General features: G+C 39.1%; 1 protein-coding gene across 17 annotated transcripts in view; it reads right to left on the bottom strand.

The window, feature by feature from the left end:
• The window catches only part of plekha5 (pleckstrin homology domain containing, family A member 5), a 179738-nt gene that overhangs the window by 30245 nt on the left and 124418 nt on the right, over nt 1–25075 (bottom strand). For 12 of the 17 annotated variants that reach the window (XM_082166732.1, XM_082166742.1, XM_082166745.1 and 9 more), the window contains 9 exons: nt 19198–19318; nt 18196–18300; nt 16800–16872; nt 15062–15094; nt 13446–13546; nt 11954–12069; nt 8130–9044; nt 2064–2514; nt 321–395 (listed from right to left, as the gene is read on the bottom strand). In XM_082166732.1, coding sequence (XP_082022858.1) covers nt 321–395; nt 2064–2514; nt 8130–9044; nt 11954–12069; nt 13446–13546; nt 15062–15094; nt 16800–16872; nt 18196–18300; nt 19198–19318 — 1990 coding nt within the window. Of the gene's footprint in view, nt 1–320; nt 396–2063; nt 2515–8129; nt 9045–11953; nt 12097–13204; nt 13403–13445; nt 13547–15061; nt 15095–16799; nt 16873–18195; nt 18301–19197; nt 19319–25075 lie in introns of those variants that run through there. The other 5 variants (XM_082166743.1, XM_082166746.1, XM_082166737.1 and 2 more) reach the window with 3 other exon arrangements.

The following is a 25075-nucleotide window of genomic DNA, read 5'->3' as shown; positions in this document are numbered from 1 at the left end:
GATGAAAGATCAGAAAAAAATGTTTACCTTTAAATGATGAATCATGCACTGTAAGACCAGGAGCATGTTTTAAGAAACTAAAATCAATTTTGATCTCACGTCGACTTAAAATAAGCAGCTTCGACCTACGCATGTAAAATATTCTGTCCAAAGCTGCCTAATTTGCAAGCCAAAGACAGAGAAGCCTCAACGAATCCTCAGTGGCTTGCAACTGAAAAAATGCCGAGAGTTTTGACAGGAAAGCAAAGTTGTGGATCTGTGAGTTACATAGATGTTGTTTGCACAGAGGAAGTGGTGGGTGGAGAAGAGGGAAAGCGTACCGTTTTGCCTTGCAGAGACTGTGCAGTGATGCTCTGTGCGGGAGGAACGGGCCTGCGCTCGGCAGGGTAGGAATACTGAGAGAGAAAGAGCAAAAGCACGACAATCATGGCAATTGGAACGAGCCGTTCTGGTGAAGAGAACATTAAACCCTCGGCATTCAGAGGAACTTAAAGACTCTGTAATTTAATGTGAGCGGATAATCACCCGCTCGGCTCAGAGAGAAATGACAGTTGTGTCATTATACAATCACTGACAGACGTGTCGGAGCAAAGATGCTGGTTTGAAAGACAGATATACAGTCGAACCAAAAATTAATCAGACATTAGATTTTTTTTTTTTTTTTTTACTAGTGGGTGCAGGACACTATAGTTAATTTATGTAAGTGAGGATGGCAAAAAATTATTCCGACACTTTGACCTGACCAGAGTTTGTTCTTTAAGGCGAGACACGGCAGGCAAAAACATCGTTTTTTTTTTTCACTAGTCAATTTTGAGATTTTGGGATATTTGTCTTCAATAACATGTCTTCTTTCAGACTTGTGGTGAAAAAAAGTCTGAAATACACATTTAGGTCTTTATTTGACTACACTTTGTCTGTTTGCGTCTGTAGATTTCTCATAAATTCAACAAAAGTTGGCGTTCTTAATGAACACGCTGCTCCGCGATCTCTGTCTGCTCCCTGTCATCACACACACCGCTGGAAAGCTCTCTCTCTCCTGTACAATGCTGTCGGATCCAAATACGGTCATTTCCTTTTTATCAGCAACCACTCGTGAAAGTAAAAGCGCTGAATGCGCAATCTCATTGGCTGATGATAAATCTTTAAAGCCCGTTTTCTCAAAATGACTTTTCTCTCATTCTCCAAGTCTGAAATCTCCACTTCAGTAGCACCGATATACACCAAACTTTCCAGTCTTGTACCTAGTTATATTATGAAGACATTTACAGAGGGATTTGTAAATATATTATTCCTAGCCTGATTTATATAACATTTTATTCCAAAAAACATGGCGAAAATCATTTTTTTAAGGCTATCGACAGTATATTCTGATTTACAGGATAACAAAAGTAAGATAAATCCCTCCGTAATTTTTTTCCCATCTAATATGTGAACACAATTTTTAACCTGGCTTTATCCAATACTCAGATTTCTTTTTTATATATATATATATATGCAAATTAGCGCATATTTAATTAGATATTGCCTAATTTGCATATTTAAACATTAAATTACAGAAAACTTCTAATACATTTTTTTCCCATCTTAATGTCGGCAATCAACTGGGAAAGTTTCATGGTGATATCTGCTAGTTAAAAATTGGACCCTATTCACCTGTAGTGTCTCGCCTTAATTGCTAATGTGACCTTTTTACAGCACAGGCTGAACAAAATGAAGCATTGCTTGGTAATTGGTTGAGCTAAACTGGTATTATCTAATTGTGTAGTTAAATTTAACAGCTGACAGATATTCAACATAATTCATCTGTGAGACGGTCTAACAGAAGGACGGACAAAACCAGTGAAATATCAACTGATTTCATAACTCTTGAGTTCTTGTCATATTTTATTACCATTTTCTAAACTATAACTAAATGCAGAGGTTCCCACAACTTTAGATTTGTCAGTGCAAGTTGCTTTCAGTTTAAACATCTCAAACATGTATTTTAGTCTAGGACTAGCCTCGTCTGTGACTGTGATTTTCCCAGTCTTTCCATACTGTGGGAACCCCATGTGACTCTTTACCTTAGAGAGGTGCGGTCGGTGGCGGCGTTCAATAGTCACGTCCCCACGAAACACCGGCGAGGAAACTTCAGAGCGGGAATCTGGGTTCAGAGGACGATTAGGGGAGAAGGTGTGGTAACCGGCCAGAGATCCATGGGAAGGGGAGGTGGGGATGGACTCGGTGATCTGCCCCATGGTTTTAGGGCTGGGAAGCGTCCCGTATCCGATCCGGGTGTGAGACTGCCTCTGCTGCCACTCGTACAGCTGCCACATGGTGTCGTCCCGTATGGAGCGGCGCTTCTCTGCCGTGGTGGGCTGTAACGCCCGGTCGTACATCGACCCCGTGACGCTGCAGATGCTGTCCGGCCGAAGCATGTTGCGCGGGAGCGTCCGGTAACCCTCGGGATAACGCGGCACGATCTGCGCCCGGTGGCTCGGCATATTCCTTGGCAACGTTTGGTAGGATGTAATGCTGGAAAACAATGAAAGTGGAGTCACAGAGAGGTCAATGATATACAAAACAACAGCACTTCGAGCAATCCACTTGAGTTTTATAATACAATCATGCTAATAAGGCCTGGCTTTGACTTTGTGATGATTTCCTGTTATGCTGCAGGTGATAATTAAAGGGGTCCTATTATGCTTTTGTACATTTTCAACTCTCTTTAGTGTGTAATGTTGCTGTTTGAGCATGAAAAAGAGTTCTTCTCTATATCAGTGTCAGTGTTTCTGAACTCCCTGAAACGCCTCCATTGTAGTCTTGAGTTTCTTCCGGGAACGAACACGTCACAATATTCCTCATTTAAATAATTAATACGCAGAATAAAGGGGCGGGGCCTGGTTGAGTTAGTTAGTAGTGTGTTGAAACTGGCGGTTATGGTAAGGGGCGGGACATTTCTCAAACACTGACCAATCACAACACACTGATCAAGCCGACCAATCAGAGCACAGTGTGCTTTTCAGAAGGAGGGGCTTCATAGAGACAGGAACTAAACAGAGCGTTACTGACAGACTGGGAAGAGAGGAGCTGCAACAATGGAGAATATGAGGAAAATAATCAACATTCAAGCATGAAAACCTGTTCTAGTAGAGGCCAAAAACAAATTCAAGACAACAATAGTCCCCTTTAAACACTGGCTCATTAATAGAGTCGTGCTTACACTCGTCACAGTCCTGCTCCCTCTCCACAAAAGCCTTCACCTTTGACTCCGGCTGATCATTAACCGTCTCTAATTTTCACTTGTCATCTGCCGATCGCTCAGAAATAATTACAGCATACAAACATCATCAACAGGAAGCGCAGGAAACCAGATGGGAAGAGTGAGAGCGTGCCAGGAGAGTTTGTGAAGACTGTACTGAGAGAGAGTTACGAGCACTGCTCTTCCAGGAGCTGCTGATTTCGGCTTCCTTTCCCTGGCATTTTTATAGGCACCATTAAAAGCTTTGGCTTGCACACCCTTGTACTGACAGAGTGGAAATCAATAAAGAACTCTGAGTGCCAAAATTCACAAACCACAAAAGTCACGTCTCTATTTGCTCTGTTCTAACACGAGAAGCTCCAAACGATGTTGGCTGGATGTAGAAGACCAACTAAATTATTTACCACAGTGAACAATGCTGGCATTAACCATCAAATATTTTCAATGGACAATTTTACAGCAGTTAGTTTGACTCAGATTATTTAATTGAACACATGGCACTCCAAGAGAATTGATATATAATCACTGTCATTATAATCAAAGAAATTGCCAACATCGGAAACGTCCATTGTGCCAGATAAACATCCTATTTATATATTATGGCAGCGTGTTAATTCATACTCTTTTTTTTTTCTTTTCTTTTTTTTTCATCTTTTGAAGGAAATATCTTTTACATTTATTCAATGTTTTTTAATTTCATAATTATAAACTGTCCATTTGGCTCTAAAATGGAATATAACACTCATGCAAGATGCAAAATGACAAACAAATGTGAAACTTAAAAAAAAAAACATAAAAAAATTATTTCAAATATTATAATATAAAATTTGAATAAATATATTTGTAAATTATATATAAAAAATATTAATTGAAACATGCATTTATTCAACTAAATGCAACATTTAAAACTAATATATTATTTCTACATATTTCAGTAGTTGTATATTCCATGGTATATACATAATATAAATATCAAAAAATTTCATATTGTGCAGTATTATGTCATTTTAATCAGTGTATATTAATTTAAAGTTTAATCGCCATCGTATCTTTGTTTTTGTTGATGAAATCCAAAAACTCTGTCAATTCATTTTATATATATATATATTAAATAAATTAATGGTAACACTTTATTTTAGGGTCCAATTCTCACTACTAACTAGTTGCTTATTAGTATGCATATTACTAGTATATTGGCTGTTTATTAGTACTTATAAAGCACATATTAATGCCTTATTCTGAATGATCATATTCTACATCCCTTAATCCACCCAATACCTAAACTTAACAACAGCCTTACTAACTATTAATAAGCAGTAATTAGGAGTTTATTGAGGCAAAAGTCGTAGTTAATAGTGAGAATTGGACCCTAATCTAGTGTAATCACTGACCAAATTAACAGTGATGCTGCACATCGGCTCAAAGCACTTAATTTTTCAATTTTTTATCTAAAATAAAATTATTTTGCTTACAAATGTGATGTGTCTGCTGCAATCAATTGCATCCTGAATCTTGCGTGTTGGTTACGTTAAACTAAATAACCTAAAATCCAGTTAGCTGCATTACAAAAATAAATAAATAAACCGATCGCAGCGTGAGATCACGCAATCTGCTGAGAGTTTGGAAAGAAAGTTCGTGATTGGACAAGACGTGCATATCCAAACTGTCAAAAATAAGCCTGACGGCACCCTAAACAAGCATTGCGATATGTGCACAAGTTGCAAAAAATATTAAAGAGAGCAGAGACACGCTTCACCAATGCCTTTTGATAATGAGCATGAATCAGCATCTTAAATAACGCGAACACACGCCGCTGTCCTCCCTCCTCGCTCGCTTCCCTGTTCCTCTTCCTGCGCTGACAGCAACTCTGATCCACTTTGAGACAAATTTTCGTGGTGCTTGAGCATAAAGCTCCATGACTTATTCATCTGAGGAGAGGAGGACGAGACAAGCGAAGCAAACACGCGTCGACTGCACGGCTGAACGGAGGACGGCACCTGACATCAGTGGCGGCTCCCACATAACTAGCTTCATCCTCTCACAGCTCGGGCCGGCGGAGGAGACCGAGCAGAGGTAAAAATATCTGTTCGCTCATGATAAAGAGCTCACGGAGGAACACTGCCTGCAGACGCTGGAGTGTGTTGTGTCAGGGGACTGAGAGTGGGAGAAGAAGAAACACTGTGTTCTGAGAGAGACAGAATGATGCATGAATCCAGTGTGTTTGTCCAGTTTCTGACAGAGAGACGGAGGGTACAAAAACACAACTATATATGCACTCAAACAGTATTTTGTGAGTTTGTAAAGGGCATATTGTACAGCTAGTAAAGCATGTATTGTGTAGTTCGTAATGTGTTTAGTTTGGGAAACATGCATAACTATGCACATTACAAACTACACAATGCACACTCTAAATACCAAATACTCCTTGTACAAAATGAACATTCTGAAATACAAAATAGTTAGTTTACAAATAAAACATATTACAACCTACAAAAAAATTATAATCCTAAACATTATGCATTACACCTTGAAAACTACAAAATGCTCAATTAAAATGGGTGACATGGATTTTTTATTTTACTGTTCTTTGAGGTTCACTTGTGTTGATAAAGTTTTTTTGCACCAAAAAATAAAAAAATAAAAAAATAAAGTAAGTCACAGGTCAAAAGTTTGGAAAAAAAATTTTTCAAAGAAGTCTCTAATGCTTATCAAGGCTGTGTTTATTTTATCAAAAATACAGAAGAAAAAAAACTGTAATATTGTGAAATATTATTACAACTTAAAATTATAGTTGTCTATTTGAATATACTTAAAAAATTATTTATTCCTGTGATGCAAAGCTGAATTTTCAGGATCATTACTCCAGTCTATCACATGATCCTTTAGAAATCATTCTAATATTCTGATTTATTATGAGTGTTGGACACAGTTCTGCTGCCTAATATATTTGATGAATAAAAGGTTAAAAAGAACTGCATTTATTCAAAATAAAAAAATATTTTCTAATAATATAAATCTTCTTTACTATCACTTTTTATCAATTTAACACATCCTTGCTGAATAAAAGTATTGATTTATTTCAAAAAAAGAAAGAAAAAAAATTACTGACCCCAAATTACTGACCAGTAGTGTATATTGTTGTTACAAAAGATTTCTATTTTTAAATCATTTTTTTTATTCATCAAAGTATCCTAAACAAGTATCACAGGTTATGAAAAAATATTAGGCAGCAGAACTGTTTCCAACTTTGATAATGAATCATCATATTAGAATGATTTCTAAAGGATCATGTGATAGACTGGAGTAATGATCCTGAAAATTCAGCTTTGCATCACAGAAATAAATGATAATTTAAAGTATAATAAATTGAAAACCAATTATTTTAAATTGTAATAATATATCACAATATTACATTTTTTTCCTGTATTTGATCCAATAAATGCAGGCTTGATGAGCAGAAGAAACTTCTTTTAAAAACATTAAAAATAGTAATGTCTCCAAACTTTTGGCCTGTACTGTATATATGTGTGTGTGTGTGTGTGTGTGTGTGTGTGTGTGTGTGTGTGTGTGTGTGTGTGTGTGTGTGTGTGTGTGTGTGTGTGTGTGTTGTGTAAAACAATTATTTTCAACCTTCATTCTGAGCCTCTGTCTGAAATCATAGATTTTTAAGGGTCGGCTCCTTTAAGGCTTGTCAGTAACCGGCCACTGTTCTGATTGGCTAACATCATTGCATAGGAAACAGTATCAACGCCCGCTCGCTATTGCACCGAGTAAGTGTTTTGAAAACATTATCCACATAAAACCATCATTGTCAGACAAAGCATTATGAAATCATTTACGGTTGTTCAACTAAAGATCTCTCATTACACACTGTGCCTCGTTTACAAAGATAAAATGTTTAGAACAAACATAATCCTCAGACGGAAAATGGGATGATGTTAAAATAAACCATTCACTTGTTTCCGACACTGGGATCCTTCAGAAGTCTATACAGTGAAGCGGTTTAAATTAGACGCGTTAAAACGCTCTTCCATTTGTCGGCAGACTCAGAAACTGAATGCGCATCTGTATACTATATAGTGTAGACAGTGTCAAAGCATATATCCGTGCAGTTGATAACGTGTTTAGGGTTGTATTTTGTACAAAATAAATATATAGTGCAAACTACACTACAATGTGTGTAGCATTTAAAACGTGTTTGGTTTGAATAGTGTGTATTGTGTAGTTTACAAAAATCAACTGTGGCGGATAACGCTGTCAAATCACTAGCCAATTTAGCAGGTTACTTATTATGTTTACCTCCTTTGCTGGGGAAGTTCGTGTAAGACAAATCTGCACAGAATATTAAATATTAAATATATATACAAAATAAGCTGTAACGTAGTTAATCTGGTTTATTTCTTCTTCTTTGGCTAGTAGAAATTCTGAATGGCCGGTAACTTAAACATTTAGTAGCCAAAATCAAGCGTAGCGTTAGTTCTGGCAGGAGATGACTCTCAGCTGATCCACGTCTACCTATAGGAACACGACACCTATCACTGTATACAGGGGCGCGGGCACCCCCTGTTTTCACAGAATTGTAAATGCAACGCAAATGTTTGTTCATTAACATTTATTCATTTTTAGCATTTAGTCATTTATTTGTAATAAACACTTTAAGTGGGCTATTTAAAAAGTGTTATTTATATGTTAAATTATGTTTTTAAAACATACGCCCAGAACAGAACCATACCGCCAATCCAAACTATATGCTAACTGTCAATCGTATTTGACGGTAGTGATCCTGACAGACTTGGCCGGTGAGTGAAAAAGTGTGTATATATAATATTTAAATAAAATAAATCTATATTTGATATTGAAATGAGAGCTCTAACACGTGCGTCCTCACCTCCTGGTGTCATCATCGGGGGCGCGTGTGCGGTGCGTACGGACCCACTGCTCCAGCTGCTGCATGGAGCTGGTTCTGCTCAGAGATCTCTCGGGTTCTGCCGGCTGTGGCGGGACCGGCGTCCTCAGGGGCATCGTGTTGCTCATGTCTCCGGGGCTTCGGTCTCCTCCTCGTTCCCCGGAACCGTTGACCTGGGACGGCATGTACTGTCCGGATCCGGATCCCGCGCTCTGGATCTGCCTGGAGGACGAGACGGCCGCAGCGATGGCCGCCGCTTGAGCCGGCTGGAGTTTGATGCTGTTGATCTTTGTGAGCGGTCGCTCCACTGCGCCCTCTTTCTGGAAACCGTATTTCTCGCCCTCCCGAGGGGGTGGGACGGGTTTCTCCGGGTCTTTATGCTTCTCTCCTTCCCTCGGGAGCGTGAGAGAGTACCTTCCATCTTTCTGTAGGATCTTCTCGCCGTCTTTTGGTGGCGCGTCCCTCTGAAGCGTGTACTTATCTCCGTCCTTGTGCAGTGTGTACTTCTGCCCGTCTTTCTGGAGTAGGTACTTCTCTCCGTCTTTGTGGACGGCGAATTTGTCTCCGTCTTTCTGGAGGACGTATTTCTCCACGTCCTTCTGCAACATGTAGCGGTCGCCGTCCTTCTGCAGTCTCTGAGCTTCTTTGTGCAGAGCGTAGTTGTCGGTGTCTCTCTGGAGGGTGTATCGCTCTCCGTCTTTCTGCACGCTAGCCCTGCTCTCTTTGTCTTTTTGGATGCAGGGCTGCTTGTCCACGGGTTTCTGCTTCTTCTCCTCCTGGCGGTGAGTCTCGCGGTTTCTCTCATTGTTTTGGATCTCGGGTCGGGTCAGGACTCTGTGATTCAGCATGTTGTTCATCTCCTGAGGGCTGCGTGGGTCAACCTTTACCTTCTCAAGCCTGCAGATGAGAGATAAAGAGTGAGAGAGTGAGAGTGTGAGAGAGAGAGAGAGAGAGAGAGAGAGAGAGAGAGAGAGAGAGAGAGAGAGAGAGAGAAAATTCATGCTTCTTTGGATATTGCCTTTCATGTAGTGTGTAATATACAGTCGCTGTCTGTGAATGTAAAAGGTCTGGCAAAGTTTCAAAGATCAAAGTGCAGATAAATTGAGTTATTGTATCCAAACGAAATAACCGATTCTGAACTGAAACGAGTCGTCAGTAATTCCACTCTTACTTCCTGCTCGAACCTACGTAGTTTTGTTTTCCGACACGCTGTACGCAGTCGACCAATCACAACAGACTGGGCCATCTGACCAATCAGAGCAGAGGAAGCTCTCGGAAAGGCGGGGTTTATAGAGACTGAATCCTTGATCAAACCGTTTCAGACGCTGTGAGAAAACAGGTGATTCTGCATTGTATGTTATGAGAAAATTAAAGTGTTTTTTGACCTTGGATGCATGTAACCCTGTTGTAGGAGACTCCAAAACAAAACTAAGATCTTTTAAAATAGCATAATAGGGGCACTTTAAAGGTACACTGTGTAGGAATTTCTCCCATCTAGCGGTGAAATTGTATTTTGCATTCAAACGAATAGTGAGTCTCGCTTTTTCAAATGTGTGTTTCAACTACGGCAGCTGATCTCCTTGTCCGTTTCAGCTGATTTCAGTCACGTGACGCTGGCTCTGAACGAAAACGCGTTGAGGTAGGCTAGTGCTTTTTGTCCCTCTCTGCTATTATAGTTTTTCAAGATGGCGGAACGACATGGACGCCTCCTTGGACTTACCCGTCCAATGTAAATAAAGATAAGAAATTCTTCGCTTACGGGGATGAGTCAGATCATTGGCAGAGGTCATTTTACACCAATAAGGACATATTTATGAATTAAAACATTGATTTTAGCCAATCAAATACTTAAAAAACTACACAGTGTACCTTTAAAAGAAAAAGACAGAACAAGCAATTAAACTGCTCTAAATGCACAATATATGAGCACAGATAACCAAGTAACTCTTTACTAGGTCTGTCACTTGACTAAATATTTTATTCAAATTAATTTACATACTCATTCATAAATTGTTTACCATTATTTGCCAAAAAAGTCCCAAATTAAGATAATTTATGCTAGGGTTGTCGCATAAGCGTGTTTGAAGGGTTACTGATATGATACTGTGGTCTTGTATGGTTTGTAAAGCACACTTCTGCTATGCCTCTTTTATCATCCGCCACATGAACATCTTAAGTGTGATCAATTAGTAAAGTAACAGAATGCCTCTCCTTTCCTTACCTTACCTTAAGTTTAATACTTAGGGAGCAGTAATTACACATTAAAAGCAACGGTCTGGTGGATCTAACCCTTTGTTTTACATCTAGTTTCTGTGCCCATCACAAAAACCACTGTAATGTCTACGCCAAGAAGCTTTCACAAAGATTATGCCTTAATACTGTGTAATACAGAGCAACACTCCAAAGAAACAAAGTCACACACTTTTTGACCAAACATGTGTTTCCATTAATAAAAGCCACTTTATTTCTATGAAAAGTGTTTGAGCCACAGTTCATGTGATCCAACTGCCAAACAGCAATTTTAGTAAGAATCAAAAAAGCAAATGTTTAAGTCTGAGAGATTTCTTCGGCATCTGTGATTGTGCTAAAAGCTGCACTAAAACAAAGTCTCAAAAACATCCAATGCACTCAGAAATCTGTGAAAATCTGTGCTTGTGAGACTCTCTCGGGAGAGAAGAGGCTCTTGTCTAGAAACTCGACAGCTTTCCCTTAAAAAGATACGACAAAAGCGCTGTGATAAAGAGTGCTAAGAGCAAAGACGAAACACTGAAGTGACTGAGGCGGGTCAACAAAGACAAGTCAACAATATAAAAAGTTCAATATAAATAGAGAAAAAATAAGTCTACAAAGCCATGGTGCAATGTTTGGGATTTTTGTGGCTCAATGTGGACCAATCAATGTTTCCCATTTATAACGTATTTAAGCCATTTCGTTAGCCTGGAAATCCAGACCCAAATCTGAAAGATGAATGGTCTGGCATTGAGTAATGAAATCGCCCAACTCGAGGGGCGGCACCAAGCATGCATTTGAAAATCTCATGCACGCAATTGGATAACACTACGACCAATCACAATAAGCCCCATACGCTTATCTACCAGCGGAGCTAACTGGTAGATTAGACTCTTACTGTATCCGGTCGGCAAAACAGCAAAAACGCCCTTCTTGCAAAGGAACGATTCAAGCGGCGTCTTCTGTTCCTCTTTTAGAGAAAAAGCCAAGTCTAACTCTTTCATTGTAGCGGCCAAAGCCGTTTCAAACAACTGGTGTTCATCCATAGCCATTGCAATGTTTACTAATGACTTCGACGTCACAGCGCTATCGTCATCTCGCCTCTGGCCCACCTATATCAGATAACCCGATGTGATTGGTGCAGCTCGGCTACTAGGGCATAGTTAATGAGCATCATTACTCAATGCCAGAGTGACTCGCTGAGCAAATTCATATTGTGCTCTCGCAAGAGCTCTGGATTTCCAGGGTAGCATTTCGTAATGATTGTACTTAAAAATGATTGGACTTTCTGACATACAAAATGTTCTGAATCAAACTCATTTAAGTGTTCTCCCATTAAACCTGATGATAAGAGTACATTTTGACATTATTACTGATCATAAAGAAGATATTTTTTATTTTATGATTATTTGTAAATTATTAACTACATTGCTTTCAAATGTATTGTTGTTGCTTTTTGTACTTATTCTTAACCTGGAAAAACAAACAAACAAATAGCTGTGAATGTCAATGAAGTGGTACACCATGGATGTGTTCTTTCTGATTGGATCAGAGAGAACCAAAGCACGTTTTCTTACCTTCTGATTGGCTCGGTGTGGACCATTGCCGCGTCCGTCATAACCTTCATCCAGGACTCCATATCTTTGGCTGTGTCGGTGCTGAAATAGTATGTGCGCATGTTTGGATGCGTCGCCTAGTTGTGAGAAACCAACAGAGCAACCTGGGGGAAAAAAAGAGCAAACAATGAATATCAATAAACAACTGCTTTGTGTCCTAGATGATGTCAGTGGCACAAAATGCAATAATGCTGGAGAAGTCTTTCTGAAGTGAGCAGATCTTCGTCAGGAGGGTTTGAGTTGACAGACCCCCATCGTTCAGAGCCTCTCAGGAGTGTGTCTGACGGCTCCACTCTGACAGCTTTTGTCTGGATACTCCAACTCGTCTTTCAAAACAGTTTATAGACGCTTAAACGAACGAAAAGCTGAGCGCTTTGGAATAGTTAACAAGAGCTAGTGAGACCCTAGTGAGATGCCTCAATCTACATAGGCAGCGTCCTCCTAAAGCAGACACAAATTACATTTCATGCACTCTTAAAAATAAAGGTTCTTTATTGGCATCAATGGTTCTATGAAGAACCTTTAACATCCATGGAATCTTTACATTCCAAAAAAGGTTCTTTAGAGTGGAAAAAGATTCCATATTTTTTTTTTTTAAATGTTCTTCACACTAAAAAAAATAAATAAATATTATTATACTATTTTTAAGAGTGCATCCAATTTGATTTGGAAAATCTTTGATAATATCACTTATGATTAGAGATGCACTGATGTTTCGGCCGCCGATATTTATTGCGATATCGGCTATAGCATGAAAAAGGCCAAACAAACCAATATTATTAATGAACTGCATGAAGGCAATGGGTTGCATAATTTTAGTGGGGGGAAAGCAAAGCAGTCAATCTTTCTCCAAATTCATACTTGTGTATGTATATATAAAGCAACAGTACTGGAATTATTTGTTAATGAGTTCATTAAAGAAATATGTAATGTTCTATTATAATAAGTCAAATATGACCTCTGAAGATTGTATTATAATGGATCCAATCCATGATCATCCTGGTATTTAATGTGCACTTTTTCTTTTTGACATTTTCAGTGTGAAAAAACTACTAGCACTATTTATACTACAAAAAACCATAGAATAGTGCATACGTATGCAAATTGGGAGGCACCTATGGTTAAGATAGTCTAGATAATGAACAGATTCAGGCGTTCCTGGTTAATGCGGTGAGGTTTGATAATGTGTCATTGTGCGGACTCAATACTCACCGTATTAGCAAAGCTCCATCCGGTTAACATGTTGACGCTCGAGTTCATGAAGCCTCACAGAGAACAAGCCACACCATTGTGAGAGAGAGATTAAGAGAGAGAAGACATGAAAATATCTGCACTAATAGGCAAATCACTCCACTGAGAATAAAACTCAAGTGTTTCATCTTTTCTTCACCTGCCCATCACATTAACATATAAAATATGGCCATGTTCGAAGGATTCTGAATATGTCTCTGACCTTGAAGGCGTATTTCCTGCTTATGTGGTCGTCCACGGACAGCATGGAAATGTGGAAGCTGGGCAGGAGGATACTTCCCAAGATTCCTTCTTCCTTCTCATCTGAAGACACAAAGAGAGAGACGTAGTGAACATTAGCATATATTAGACGTCAGCCAGGGAACAGCTGAAGCCCTGACTGAGTGTTTATTTCGGCAGGGGTGTTGGTAAACAGACAGTCTAGCGGGGCTGATGGGAAAACTGCAGGGCTGTGTGCATTCGAGCATGTCAATGAGGTTGCGATTGTTCTCGACTGTGAACTCTATCGTTTTGATTGCAGACTGCAACGAATCTGTCAAGAGTTGCTTGCCGACGGAGTCAATTCAGAGTGACAGATGTGTTAACAATTACTGTTATCGGAATAATGCAGAAAACAGCGCGTTCCCATCACCAGCTTCCAAAAGCGCAAGACTTTTCACGGCCATTATGCCCTTTATTATTCCCAACCATCACATAAAACTTGCAAAACTCGTCATTTTATCATCTGTAAGCTCACTTAAAGAAGCAACAGCATGCATAAAGTCGGATATAATTTCAGATCAACTGCAATTGTTAATGAAATTGCTGTTATACAACAGTTCAATAAACCAGAAGTTAATACTGAGCAACTTACAACCAACTAAGTTGTTGAAATTAATACTTTAAATACTTCCAAATACTTCCAAAAAGTCAAAAGAAAGTACTTCCAAAATACTTCCAAAGTCAAAAGAAAAAATACTATTGCACATCTCCATGAATGTGTTTCAACGAGTGAATCGGTGTGTTTGAATGAATCTGCTGAATGAATGATTCAATGAATCACTCAAAAGACCTGAATGAATCGAATGGGTTGAGTGAGGAATTCAATGATTGACTCTAAAATTCAATTTGTTTCCAAATGAATTCGTGTTTTTGAAGGAATCGATTGAGTAAATGAATAACTCACTCATAAAAGACAGTCACAATCTATATATATACTTCCTATATTAACTGTTGCATAATTAGCGTTAGGCAGATGTTTGGATCCCTAACCCGAAATATGGGCAATTTAATGATGCTTCACCACCACCATGTGTTGCTAACGTCTTTTAAAAGTTACATGGAGCAAGTTTTTGCATCCATAAGTGTGTTCTGGAAACATCCCACACGCTGTGAGCGGCTCAGATCCGTGAGGCGGCGTTCAGAACTCCTGTGTGTTGTTGTTGCTGAAGGAAACCCGCCGGCGGCTCACAGCAGACACCGCGCTGAACCACTGACAGCAGCGAGATGAACAAACAAACACAAACCAACACAGAGAGATTCTCAATTCTCTTGTCAAGATCAGACTCAGCGTGGCTGCTTCAGGGAAACCACATACTGATACCAAAAAAATAAAAAATAAATCAAAGCCTAGAGTAAGTTCAGAGCCGGATATTAGAAATACACCGCTCTAACAATTCTGCTCAAAATCTCATCCAACGCATAATTCCACAAACAATTCCACAGGTTTTATTACAGAAATTGAATCGCAGTCATTAGGATTAGAGTTGAAAAGAACAATTCTGGTTCCTTAAAGGGATAGTTCACCCAAAAAAGAAAGTTCTATCATTGTTTACTCACCGTCAAGTCTATACATGCATGAAGTTCTTTCTTCTGTTGAGCATAAATGAAGATATTACTTTTTGAAAGAAGTCTCTTTTGTTTACCAAGGCTGCATTTATTTGATTAAAAAGATTCAGTAAAAACTGGGAAATATTACAATTTAAAGGGGTGGTATATACTGTAATGCCCTTTTCACAAGATGTAAAATAAGTCTCTGATGTCCCCAAAGTGTGTATGTGAAGTTTTAGCTCAAAATACCCCCACAGATATTTTTATTTAGCATGTTAAAGTTGTCACTTTTTGAGGGTGAGCAAAAACACACAGTTTTTGTGTCTGTCCCTTTAAATGCAAATGAGCTGCTGCTCCCGGCACAGGGGGCGGAGCTATAAGAGCTAGTGTCCTTTTACCTCACACAGAAATGCACTGAAAATTTCTAAAACTTTTAGCCTTTTATGTTCAAACCGAAGTCAGAAAGATGGAGAGACTCGAGAAGAAGTGACAACATGTAGAAGCAACAGGACATTTCTGAATGGTTAGTTGATGAATTTATGTAGCTTATGTGTAGTTATCTTCTAGTCATTGATTAGCATATTCTGTCATGATAATCTATAAATCACGTTCCCGAACGTGATGTCACTAACCCGAGAGGAATGTCTTGTAGTCTCTACCAGCCGTTTGTTGTAGTCCTTAAAAAGGGATTTCTTTAAAAGCAAATATCTCCCTTTGCTTTGAACTTTGAGCATTGTAACTTTGAAGATGTTGTTTATGCTCAAACAGCAACATTACACACTAACTACATTTAGAAAAGTGAAATCATACTCAACCACCCCTTTAAAATATACATTTTTTTTATGTGAATAGAATTCTAAGTGAAAATAAAAGTAAATCAAAATCTGTAGAGACTCCATGTGTGATTAGGTATCACATGCCTTACATAACATGGGGGTTTTACCTTGGCAACAGACCCGAAACCAGTGAACTAGTGCATCATGACTGTGTGCAGTACCAGCTAGTACAGACAGGGGGCGTCAGACTCCTCTGTGATCAGGGCATTCAGTACTACATCAATGACATCCACACCGGTCTTCTTGAGCAACATTTAATCTGACCCGCCGATACAGACTCACAGAAAGACGGATGATACGAACAGACGGAGAGCGCTCTGTGCAGTCTGAGCACGTCTGTTGCGTAGTTCGAATACTCCTCTGTCTTCTCTGTCAGCCAATAAACAGCCTCGACCCTCATGGGCCCGGCCATGAAAGAGTGATCTGATTGCACTGCCGGACTGGCTAATTGCACAATTTATGAAGATCTAGGAGCATGTCCTCAGGAGACTTCAGCATGCAGCAGAACCCGTCCAATGAGACACATTTGGACTCAAAACTGTTTTGCCTCCTTTCCTTTCTCGCTGAATATGAGTGTTTATTAAAGAGAATACTTGACTATAAACTCTCGAACTGTTAACTGAATAATTAGTGAACCGAAATCATCACATGGAATCAGAATCATTAAATTGGAAATCATTTCCCTGTTACTGCTCATATAAAGTTCTGGTTACAGTGAGCATCAGCAACCTCTAATTCAGCATTATTACCATGTTAACAGTGCTATGATTTGAAAAATATACCACGTAAAACCCATAGAGAGCAGTGCAAAGTGTGTCACTTGATCATATAGTGGCATAACTCAACAGAAACTGCTCTGAGATGAATGTTCGAATGGTCACAAACAACGTAAACGAAGACGCTCGACTCACCTCTGTAGTAGAAGAGGCACATGTCACACAGCACGAACCACCTCTTCTTCCACATCTTCATCCCGGTGCTGTCCTGCAAAAGTCCAGAAGCAGCACGACAACTGTCAATCAAACCAGCCAACCAATCACAGTGCATCATGGAGAGCCCCGCCCATTCCAATGCTTGCTTATTTTCCTCACACAGCCCCAAATCTCTCTCATTTTGTTGAGTTAAATTGCTGCGGTTCTCGAGAGCACAAACTCATCTCTTTTTTAAGGCGACTCGCTTTTATTTGAGGCATGAATCACATTCATATTCCTCCCTCGTGTTTCACTGTTTGTTGTGTTAATGTTTGCACCGTGTAAGCATGTAAATTTTAATTTCGACAACAAAGCCCGACGATTTTGCTTGTGCTGCGGGAGCAGCTTTGATGGAGTAGTTTGGGGAAGGGGAGAGACCACCTCAGAAGTCGTGTTTTTCATGGAAACACACTGCTTTCAAAGGAACGCTGGCACAGCGATCACACACACAAAGACAACATGAAGTTACTGATGCGGCCGTATCGCTTTATGTGTTCATTTCACTCTGCCTTTTATGTGAAGCGCTTTTGAAAAATATGATGCAAAAGCACAAATGTGCCTAGGGAGCCGTGCATGTAACGCATAAAAACAGGCAGATGAAGCTCTGATTGAAACTTATGATGGATAAGCTTTTAAGTGCAGTCAAATCTCAGAAAACATGACCATCAGCAACAAAATAACTCAACAAAGTTCAACTGAGAACATTTACCTCGCTATGCACTTGTTTGTACATGTACTCTGGAAGTACATTAGTGTAACGTGGTCATGCATATCATTACCATAATGCAAAACAACATTATACTTATATAAACATTATTACATTTAATAAATTATATTTTAGACTGATACTTTTTTTTGTGAGTATGCAAATAATATATAAGTTATAATGCAAAAATTGTTTCTATGATGCTATATATTTTTTCCTGTTGAGACACATAAAAGTCCCATGGAAATGCATATCATTACCATAATGCAAAAGAACATTATACTTATATAAATATAATTACAAATGTAATAAATTATATTTTTTGACTGATACTTTTTTTTTTTATGAGTATGCAAATAATGTTATAATGCAAATAATGTTATAATGCAAAAATTATTTCTATGATGCACATAAGAGTCCCATGGAAATGCATATCATTACCGTAATGCAAAACTGATTTTTATCAAATAAAATCAAAAATGAAATAAAATGAAATAAAACGGGATAATTGATACTTTACATTTTTTTGCATTACAGTAATGAGACTGAATGTGCATAAATGTCATGAAACATGTTGATTTTTCCACGAGATTCTCCCATGCGCGTGTAAGATGCTGGAGTCACACACACCTGTTTGTAAAGCCAGCCGTTTTTCACCACCGGAGCGTTGGGGTTCCTCCTGATGGAGTTGGACCTCTTCCCAAAGTTGTGGACTTTCTTTGAGGACCTGGACGGCTGCAAACAGCGCAAGAGGAGATTATTCTGAGAAATGACACTTCCGAGGACTCCGAGCTTGCCTGTATACATTATTCAGTGATCGAGTTGTGAATAATTACAACTTACTAGTGAAGTCGTTTAGTGGAGCTGAGAAAACGAGTGCAAGGCATGCATTATGAATCGACGGCACTTACGAACCCGTAGAAAGTTAAAAAGCGTCTTAACAGAAGCCAAAACACATGGGCAACAATACCAATCTGTGGAAGACAGATCTCGCTCTGATGAGACACAATCATACATCGCTGATCTCTGGACTTCGATTGTTCATAATGATAATAAATCATAGGTCTCATTTCATCATCTTAGCATCTCCCGAGTCAAACTAGCATTTCTTCCTGACAAACAAACTACCATAATCATGCCTTGTGAAATGTATGCGTTTATGTATTTGTGTGCATGCACTGTATGCATATTCATTTATTTATTTGAGAAATAATCCAAACCACATCCATTCATGAATTGTTTATCTTGTTTGGGTGTTTTTATGTGATAAAGAGTTTAGGGATATGGTAAGTTGTCTGAAAGACTAGTTGAGTAGTATTTTGAAAGACTTGAATATTGAGGTTTAGGAACATCTCTTTCCATCCATATATTTGTATGCATTAAAAATGCAGGATGGAAAAACAAGATGCGAATCAAATTTACTAAATGCGCTGAAAATATCATGCAATGTTTGCTTGAGATGGATATCTAACTAGTTGCCCATGCATTTTTATGATACTCTATATCAACTCAAGCAAATGTCCACTAATGAGGACAATAATTGGTCTAGATGCTATTGATGCATGATGGGACAAGTCCAATCTGTCACGCTGGAACTAGGCCAAGGTCAGTGAGTTGGTGTGTGTGGCTCACTCTGGTTGTGGGACTGCTTGGATGTGTGGTGTAGTCTGAGCCGCCCGTGTAGTTCGACGCTTCGCTCATGGTGCTGGTTGGACGTTCTTTCTTCTCGGCCTCTGGTGCTTTGGTCGCTGGTCTGGAAGAGGAGGAGAAGAAGGAAAGAAAAGAGGAAGAACATCAAAAATGAATCTTCTTTGCACATAATTCAGACCTGTAGGAATATTCTGGGTTGTTTATTTTATCTACTGCATGCTGTCTATTACCACAGACAATTATTTATTCAAATGCCTTCACAGCAAAGTAACTCACAGCGGAAGCAAATAAGAAATGCAATATCAACTCTATATAAAATATTGTGGAATAAGTCCCACCTTCTGAACAATAAGAGCTATTCGCCAACTGGTAAAGTCATTGCGTCGGCCTTTAGAAAGCTTAGATGCGCTTTATGTCATGATTTAAGCATTTAGGTCTCGTTTACACTGCAGGTCTTGATGCCCAATTCTGATTTGTTGCCTATATCTGATATTTTTTTTTGATTTTTGACCATCCGTTTACACGTTCTTTCAAGTATGACCCATATCACGATTTCTTTCAGGAAAATCACGATTTTATCACGATTCTTTTTCATGTTGGTTTTACTATTTTGCAAGTGACTGAGCAATACCGCAAAACTAATGTCCCTATTTTAGCCTTATAGGCAACGAAATATAAAATTAAAAAAGAATGGCAGACATTTAGGCCAAAGTGGCGAAGATAAATATCGTTGTCATTATTTTCTTTGTTATTAAAAATTAACAAAGATACACATTACACATAATACAACTTAATATACAAATGAAATAAACAGTGCTTTATTTTTTCAGCTACAGTAGGTGTATTTAACAGTAGCATTGAAGAAAGTAATTTAATGAACAAATATGAAAATAAAACAACATAGACTTCACTGTATAAATTATACATTGATTCTTATTAAAGCTACTAATTTAAAGTTAGGCTATATTTTTTTCTACTATGGAAGTCAATGGGGACCAGCAACTGTTTGGTTACCCACATTCTTCAAAATAATATCTTCTTTTGTGTTCAGCACAAGAAAGAAATGAATACAGGTTTGGAACAACATTAGAGTGAGTAAATAATGACAGATTAATATTTATGTTTATTTTTGGGTGAACTATCTCTTTAAGGACAAGCGGCAGTATGTTTACTATTAGGCTACTGTCGCTTTAAGACTTGCACGCGACACATCTAATATACACGCATTTGACAAGCAGATTTTCTCTAAATTTTCTGTTTGCTTTCACTTTAGACATAACCAACTTTGTTTATGTAAACCTTGTGTGTATTTGACAGTATTAGAGCAATAAGACGCGAAAGATAACTTAGTCCAGTAACCAGGCGCTGGTAGACAGGCTTTTAGTGCATGTGAGCTTCACGTGTACGCGCTCAGAAACGCGCGCGTTAGAACAGCGCATCCGCACGCGAATTAAATGTTTAACCGACAAGGTATTTAAGCACATGCAAATAATGAACTTTTGTCAACTGCAGTGTCCCGTTCCGCTGCGTTAACATTTGATGTGAATATACGTCGCGTTGTACAGATGTTATGTTGAGACGGTGGCGCCAGAACTGCAACTGATAGAATGAACGATACTACGATATTTCTTCAAAAGCAGATCGTGGAGACATTTTAATCGTCCACGATCAAAAACCCTAATATTGCACACCCCTACTTGCCATACTATCTGAAACATCGTGCATGCTTAAAGGGTTAAATTATCTTGCACAGATGGGCGGACGCGAAATATGCTTGATGCTAGCTCTGCGATATGCGAAGTTCGCAAACATCACCATGATTATGAGGTGGAGGAGGACGAAAAGTGCCATCATTGCACACATGCTTCAGTTATTGTGTGTGAGAGAGATCTCAGGACTGGTGGGAGCATATTGTGTTTAAATATTGGCTTTAACGAGGAGCAGTGGGTCCGAAATTTTAGGATGAGCAAGCCAACCTTTGATATGTTGTGTCAACGTTTGTCCACATTCCTGTCCTACGACGAGACGTTTCATCAGGCCATCCGTCCCTTTGCAGAAGCATTTCTCTCGTCATTAAACTGCGGAGACGTCGCCTAATGCCTCAGAAAATCCGATCTGCCTGTTTACATGACAGTCGCACTGGCACATATCCGATTTATATCTGATTTATTTCCACATATGAATGAGGCCTGAAACCGATCTCGAAATATCCGAACGCATGCGTTTTTTTTCCTGTTTACACTGTCATAGAACACATCCGATCTGTGTCACATATGAGCAAAAAATTGGGTCACATTTCACTAACAGTGTAAACGAGGCCTTAGAAACACAATTTATGAGACTTCTGTAGTCAGATTTCATTGGTGATTTCAAATATGAAATTAAATTCCGCTTTGGAGAATTTGATGTTTCCCTATCGTTTATAAACTTAATGCATATGACATTTCCAAATGCCTACTATGTGTTCATTAGACCCATATCACTGCAGATGCATTTACCAATTCATTTTCACCCGCTAAGGAAGATTGTTTGTGTCAATCGACAGCATGCACCTGACATCAGGTTTAAAATAACCAGGAAAACCGGGTGAATGCCGAGCGACTGCTGTGCAGATGAGTGAGGAAAGATCTTGAGCTTCTTCGGCGAAACACTCAAGGAGTTTGAGCTGTAAACTGCTGTTTTAATAAGTCGGAGCAATTCGGCATTGAGACAGAAAAGAGAAAAACAGAGAGGAAAGGGGAAAAAATCTAGGAGACCGGCCCCATGCATCAAAGCAATTACTCACTCCACGTCTCCGCTGATCTACTCCCACACAATTGACATCCTTAAATGGCCTGCCAGCTCCGGGTCTGACATACCGCATCCACACTTTATGACCCAGTCAAGCTGAAGGGCAAAAGCAAACCGAAGGCCTGAAAAATCAAGGTTTTAAACCAAACGTCACGCCAGGACAGACCACAGCCTTATTTAACGAAAGTGAAGAAAAACACAATAAAAATGGGCATAAACCCCTGAAATCCCATGACACACGGATGCTGAATCGGGAGCCGGATCGGAGAGGCATTGTCCCGTAGGGTTGGCCTATATTCTGACGCTACGGTAGAGCGACGACGTCTCGGGATAGCGCTGCTATCTGGAGCAAGGGAGAGGAGAGGACACCAGGGTACAAAATAAAGCTGTCTGGCTTCTGGGTCAACTCGCAAAAAAAGAAAACACTTTCTTTTCACAAAATGGCTGAATATTAGCTCCGATTAAACAGATAAATCGAGTCTCCGGCATGCACTGCATCAGGAGGTTAAATGTTGTTATGCTCTTATTATAACTGCATGTAAAAAAACTGAAAAAAGACAGAAAAAAATTAAGTTATACAGGTTTTGAGGGTGAGCAAATTGATTTTTTTTTGTCTGAACTATTTCTTTACCTCAGATAATTTGCATGGGTGCCTGCCTTTTGACACAAGCATCTGATTTTGTGTTGGAAACAAACACAAAGAGACACATTGTGAGATGCAGTCATGCACACACCAGCACCACAGAGAGAGATGAAGAGTACAAAACACACTACACTGCTATCCTGGGTCGCGCAGACCCGAGTACGACCTTCCAGGCCGCTGATCTCAAATTAAATTGAGCATTCAACACGGCTATTAGCGTTCATTAATTAATCTCTTCTGAAATAATGAGCTTTAGCGTGCGCTCGGTGGCCATCGCTCGCTTGACATCTGACGGCGTCTTCTTCAGAGGAAGAGTGGCAGCGAGTGTGAAATTAGCCCGATGTCATCCGGCTAAACCGCGCTGAATCCAGAGATAATTGACGGAGGAGTTCGGATGGGTTTGTGGGATGGACGGGCACCGGCACCGACTGGAGGTCATCAGCTAAAATGAGTGAGTCATGCTAGCCTTAAAAACACAGCATTTCTCTCTCACAGCCTTCAACTCGTGCTTCTCCTTCACGGCAGCATCATTAGAGGAGATTAAACACGACAGCCTCGAGGAACATTAAAGGGCTCATCGGATGCAAAATTCACTTTTATATGGTGTTCGCATATTAATGTGACTGCATTAATACTGACTGAATTTTAAAAAAATCCATTGCAATACATTTTTTTAATCCTCAAAAAGTCTAAACACTCAATTGGATTTTCTAAGCACTATGATGTCATAATGCTCATGCTCCGCCCACGAGCGCTGACAGACTGTCCCGTATTAGCATATTCACGCCCTCAGCCAATCGACACCCACCATGGAGTGAGCAGTTGCTCATTATCATTTAAGCTGTGTTTGAGGAGGTAAAACGGGACAACCATTGAGGAATTTTAATCAAAGTATATTACAAACTTTACATGAACACCCTACAGAATCATACCAAACTTGTGGAAAATGGGCATCCGATGACCCCTTTAAGAAAATATCACAAAACCGGTCTTATTGGATTAATTTCCCAATGTTAGACCTGGAAAATCAAGCTTTTTTTATTTTTTAAAGGGTTTGAAGTCATCGAGAAAATATGCACACAAAAATATTTGGGCGGGACATGATTTTATCCATCAGGAATTGATTGGAAACAGAAGATTAGATGGAAAAAAAATAATGTCTATATATGGTCATTCAAGGGGATTGGTTAAAAAATGTGAGGGATTTGTGATGTCAGAGGAGGAACAAAGTAATATATTTTATTATTATGAAGACAAATATTTTTCTACATAATAATGTGAATAATTTAAAATAAGACCAGGAACATCTGATAAAATTATCATAAATTTTATGATTTCATGACTAAATCTAAACTCTCTCTAAATATTATATTAAGAGATCTATAAATACTACAGTATATTAAGATATTATATATCAATAATATTAATCTATAATATATAGTAACAGTAATATAGTAATAGTAACTATATTGATACTATCATTGATACGTTTTTATTTTTGTTTTAATTTGAGTTAAAGTTCCATTACTTTTGTTGTGCAAAATGTGTTTTTACTATGAATAATATTTACACACTTTTTTTGCATAATTTGCATAATTAAATTTCATTACACGTTTTAGTATTCGTTAAGTCTTCATTAATAAAATCATATAATAACCCGCTCTAAAGGCCTCAATTGCTGTCCTACTTTGCATGCCAGATGTTACCAAAAAAAAAGAAAACGACAGGTAAAGCAGAATTCAGGGGTTTTTTTAGGCATCTTGGCTCTGGAAGTCAATGTCAGAATGAGGAAAGCGGGCCTCTAGGACACATTCAGCTAAATTTTCCCCATCTTGGTTGCTTTCAGGACAACATTATCTCATTGTCCCAGTTAAGCGCTTGACATTTCAGAGCTATTTCCAATGGTGTGTTTTGTTCTGAAAGTGGAGTCGCTTACTGACAAAATCTAGCAGAATGGCATCGTTCTCAATCTCACGTGAGGCCACCGGGGGCGCGTGTACGTCAAGCCCGTGACGGCGCGTGTTAAGCTGTGACTCGTGACGAATGAGTGTTTCATCTCCGTCCAGCGCATGACGGGACTGTTTACAGACTGAGAGCGCTCCGTCTCGTCGAGATGCGTGGGATTACGGGACCCCTGCCGAAGCGGCGGAGGACAACATAATTCATTTCTGACTGAGAGCGACCGCCCTCTCCCCACAAGGAGATGTTTCATGTTTCATATGCAACGTGGGTAAGACAAATCGGACGGCACACATAAATCTTGCATATCTCCACATTAGCGATGCACAGCAGAATATCAGGCAATTCAGTTCAAATACTTGCCTTGGGTTAGTGTTTGAGCAGAATTAATGAGACAGAATGGCAAAACAACCAGAGATGAATGGAGCTCAAAAGAAGCGGGTGAGGTTTAAGAGAACAGATGACCAA

The sequence above is a fragment of the Leuciscus leuciscus genome (assembly GCF_965113295.1).
Source record: "Leuciscus leuciscus genome assembly, chromosome: 4".
NCBI lineage: Eukaryota > Metazoa > Chordata > Actinopteri > Cypriniformes > Leuciscidae > Leuciscus > Leuciscus leuciscus.
Note: the sequence above shows the minus strand (reverse complement) of the source record. Positions and strands in the feature narration are given on the sequence as shown.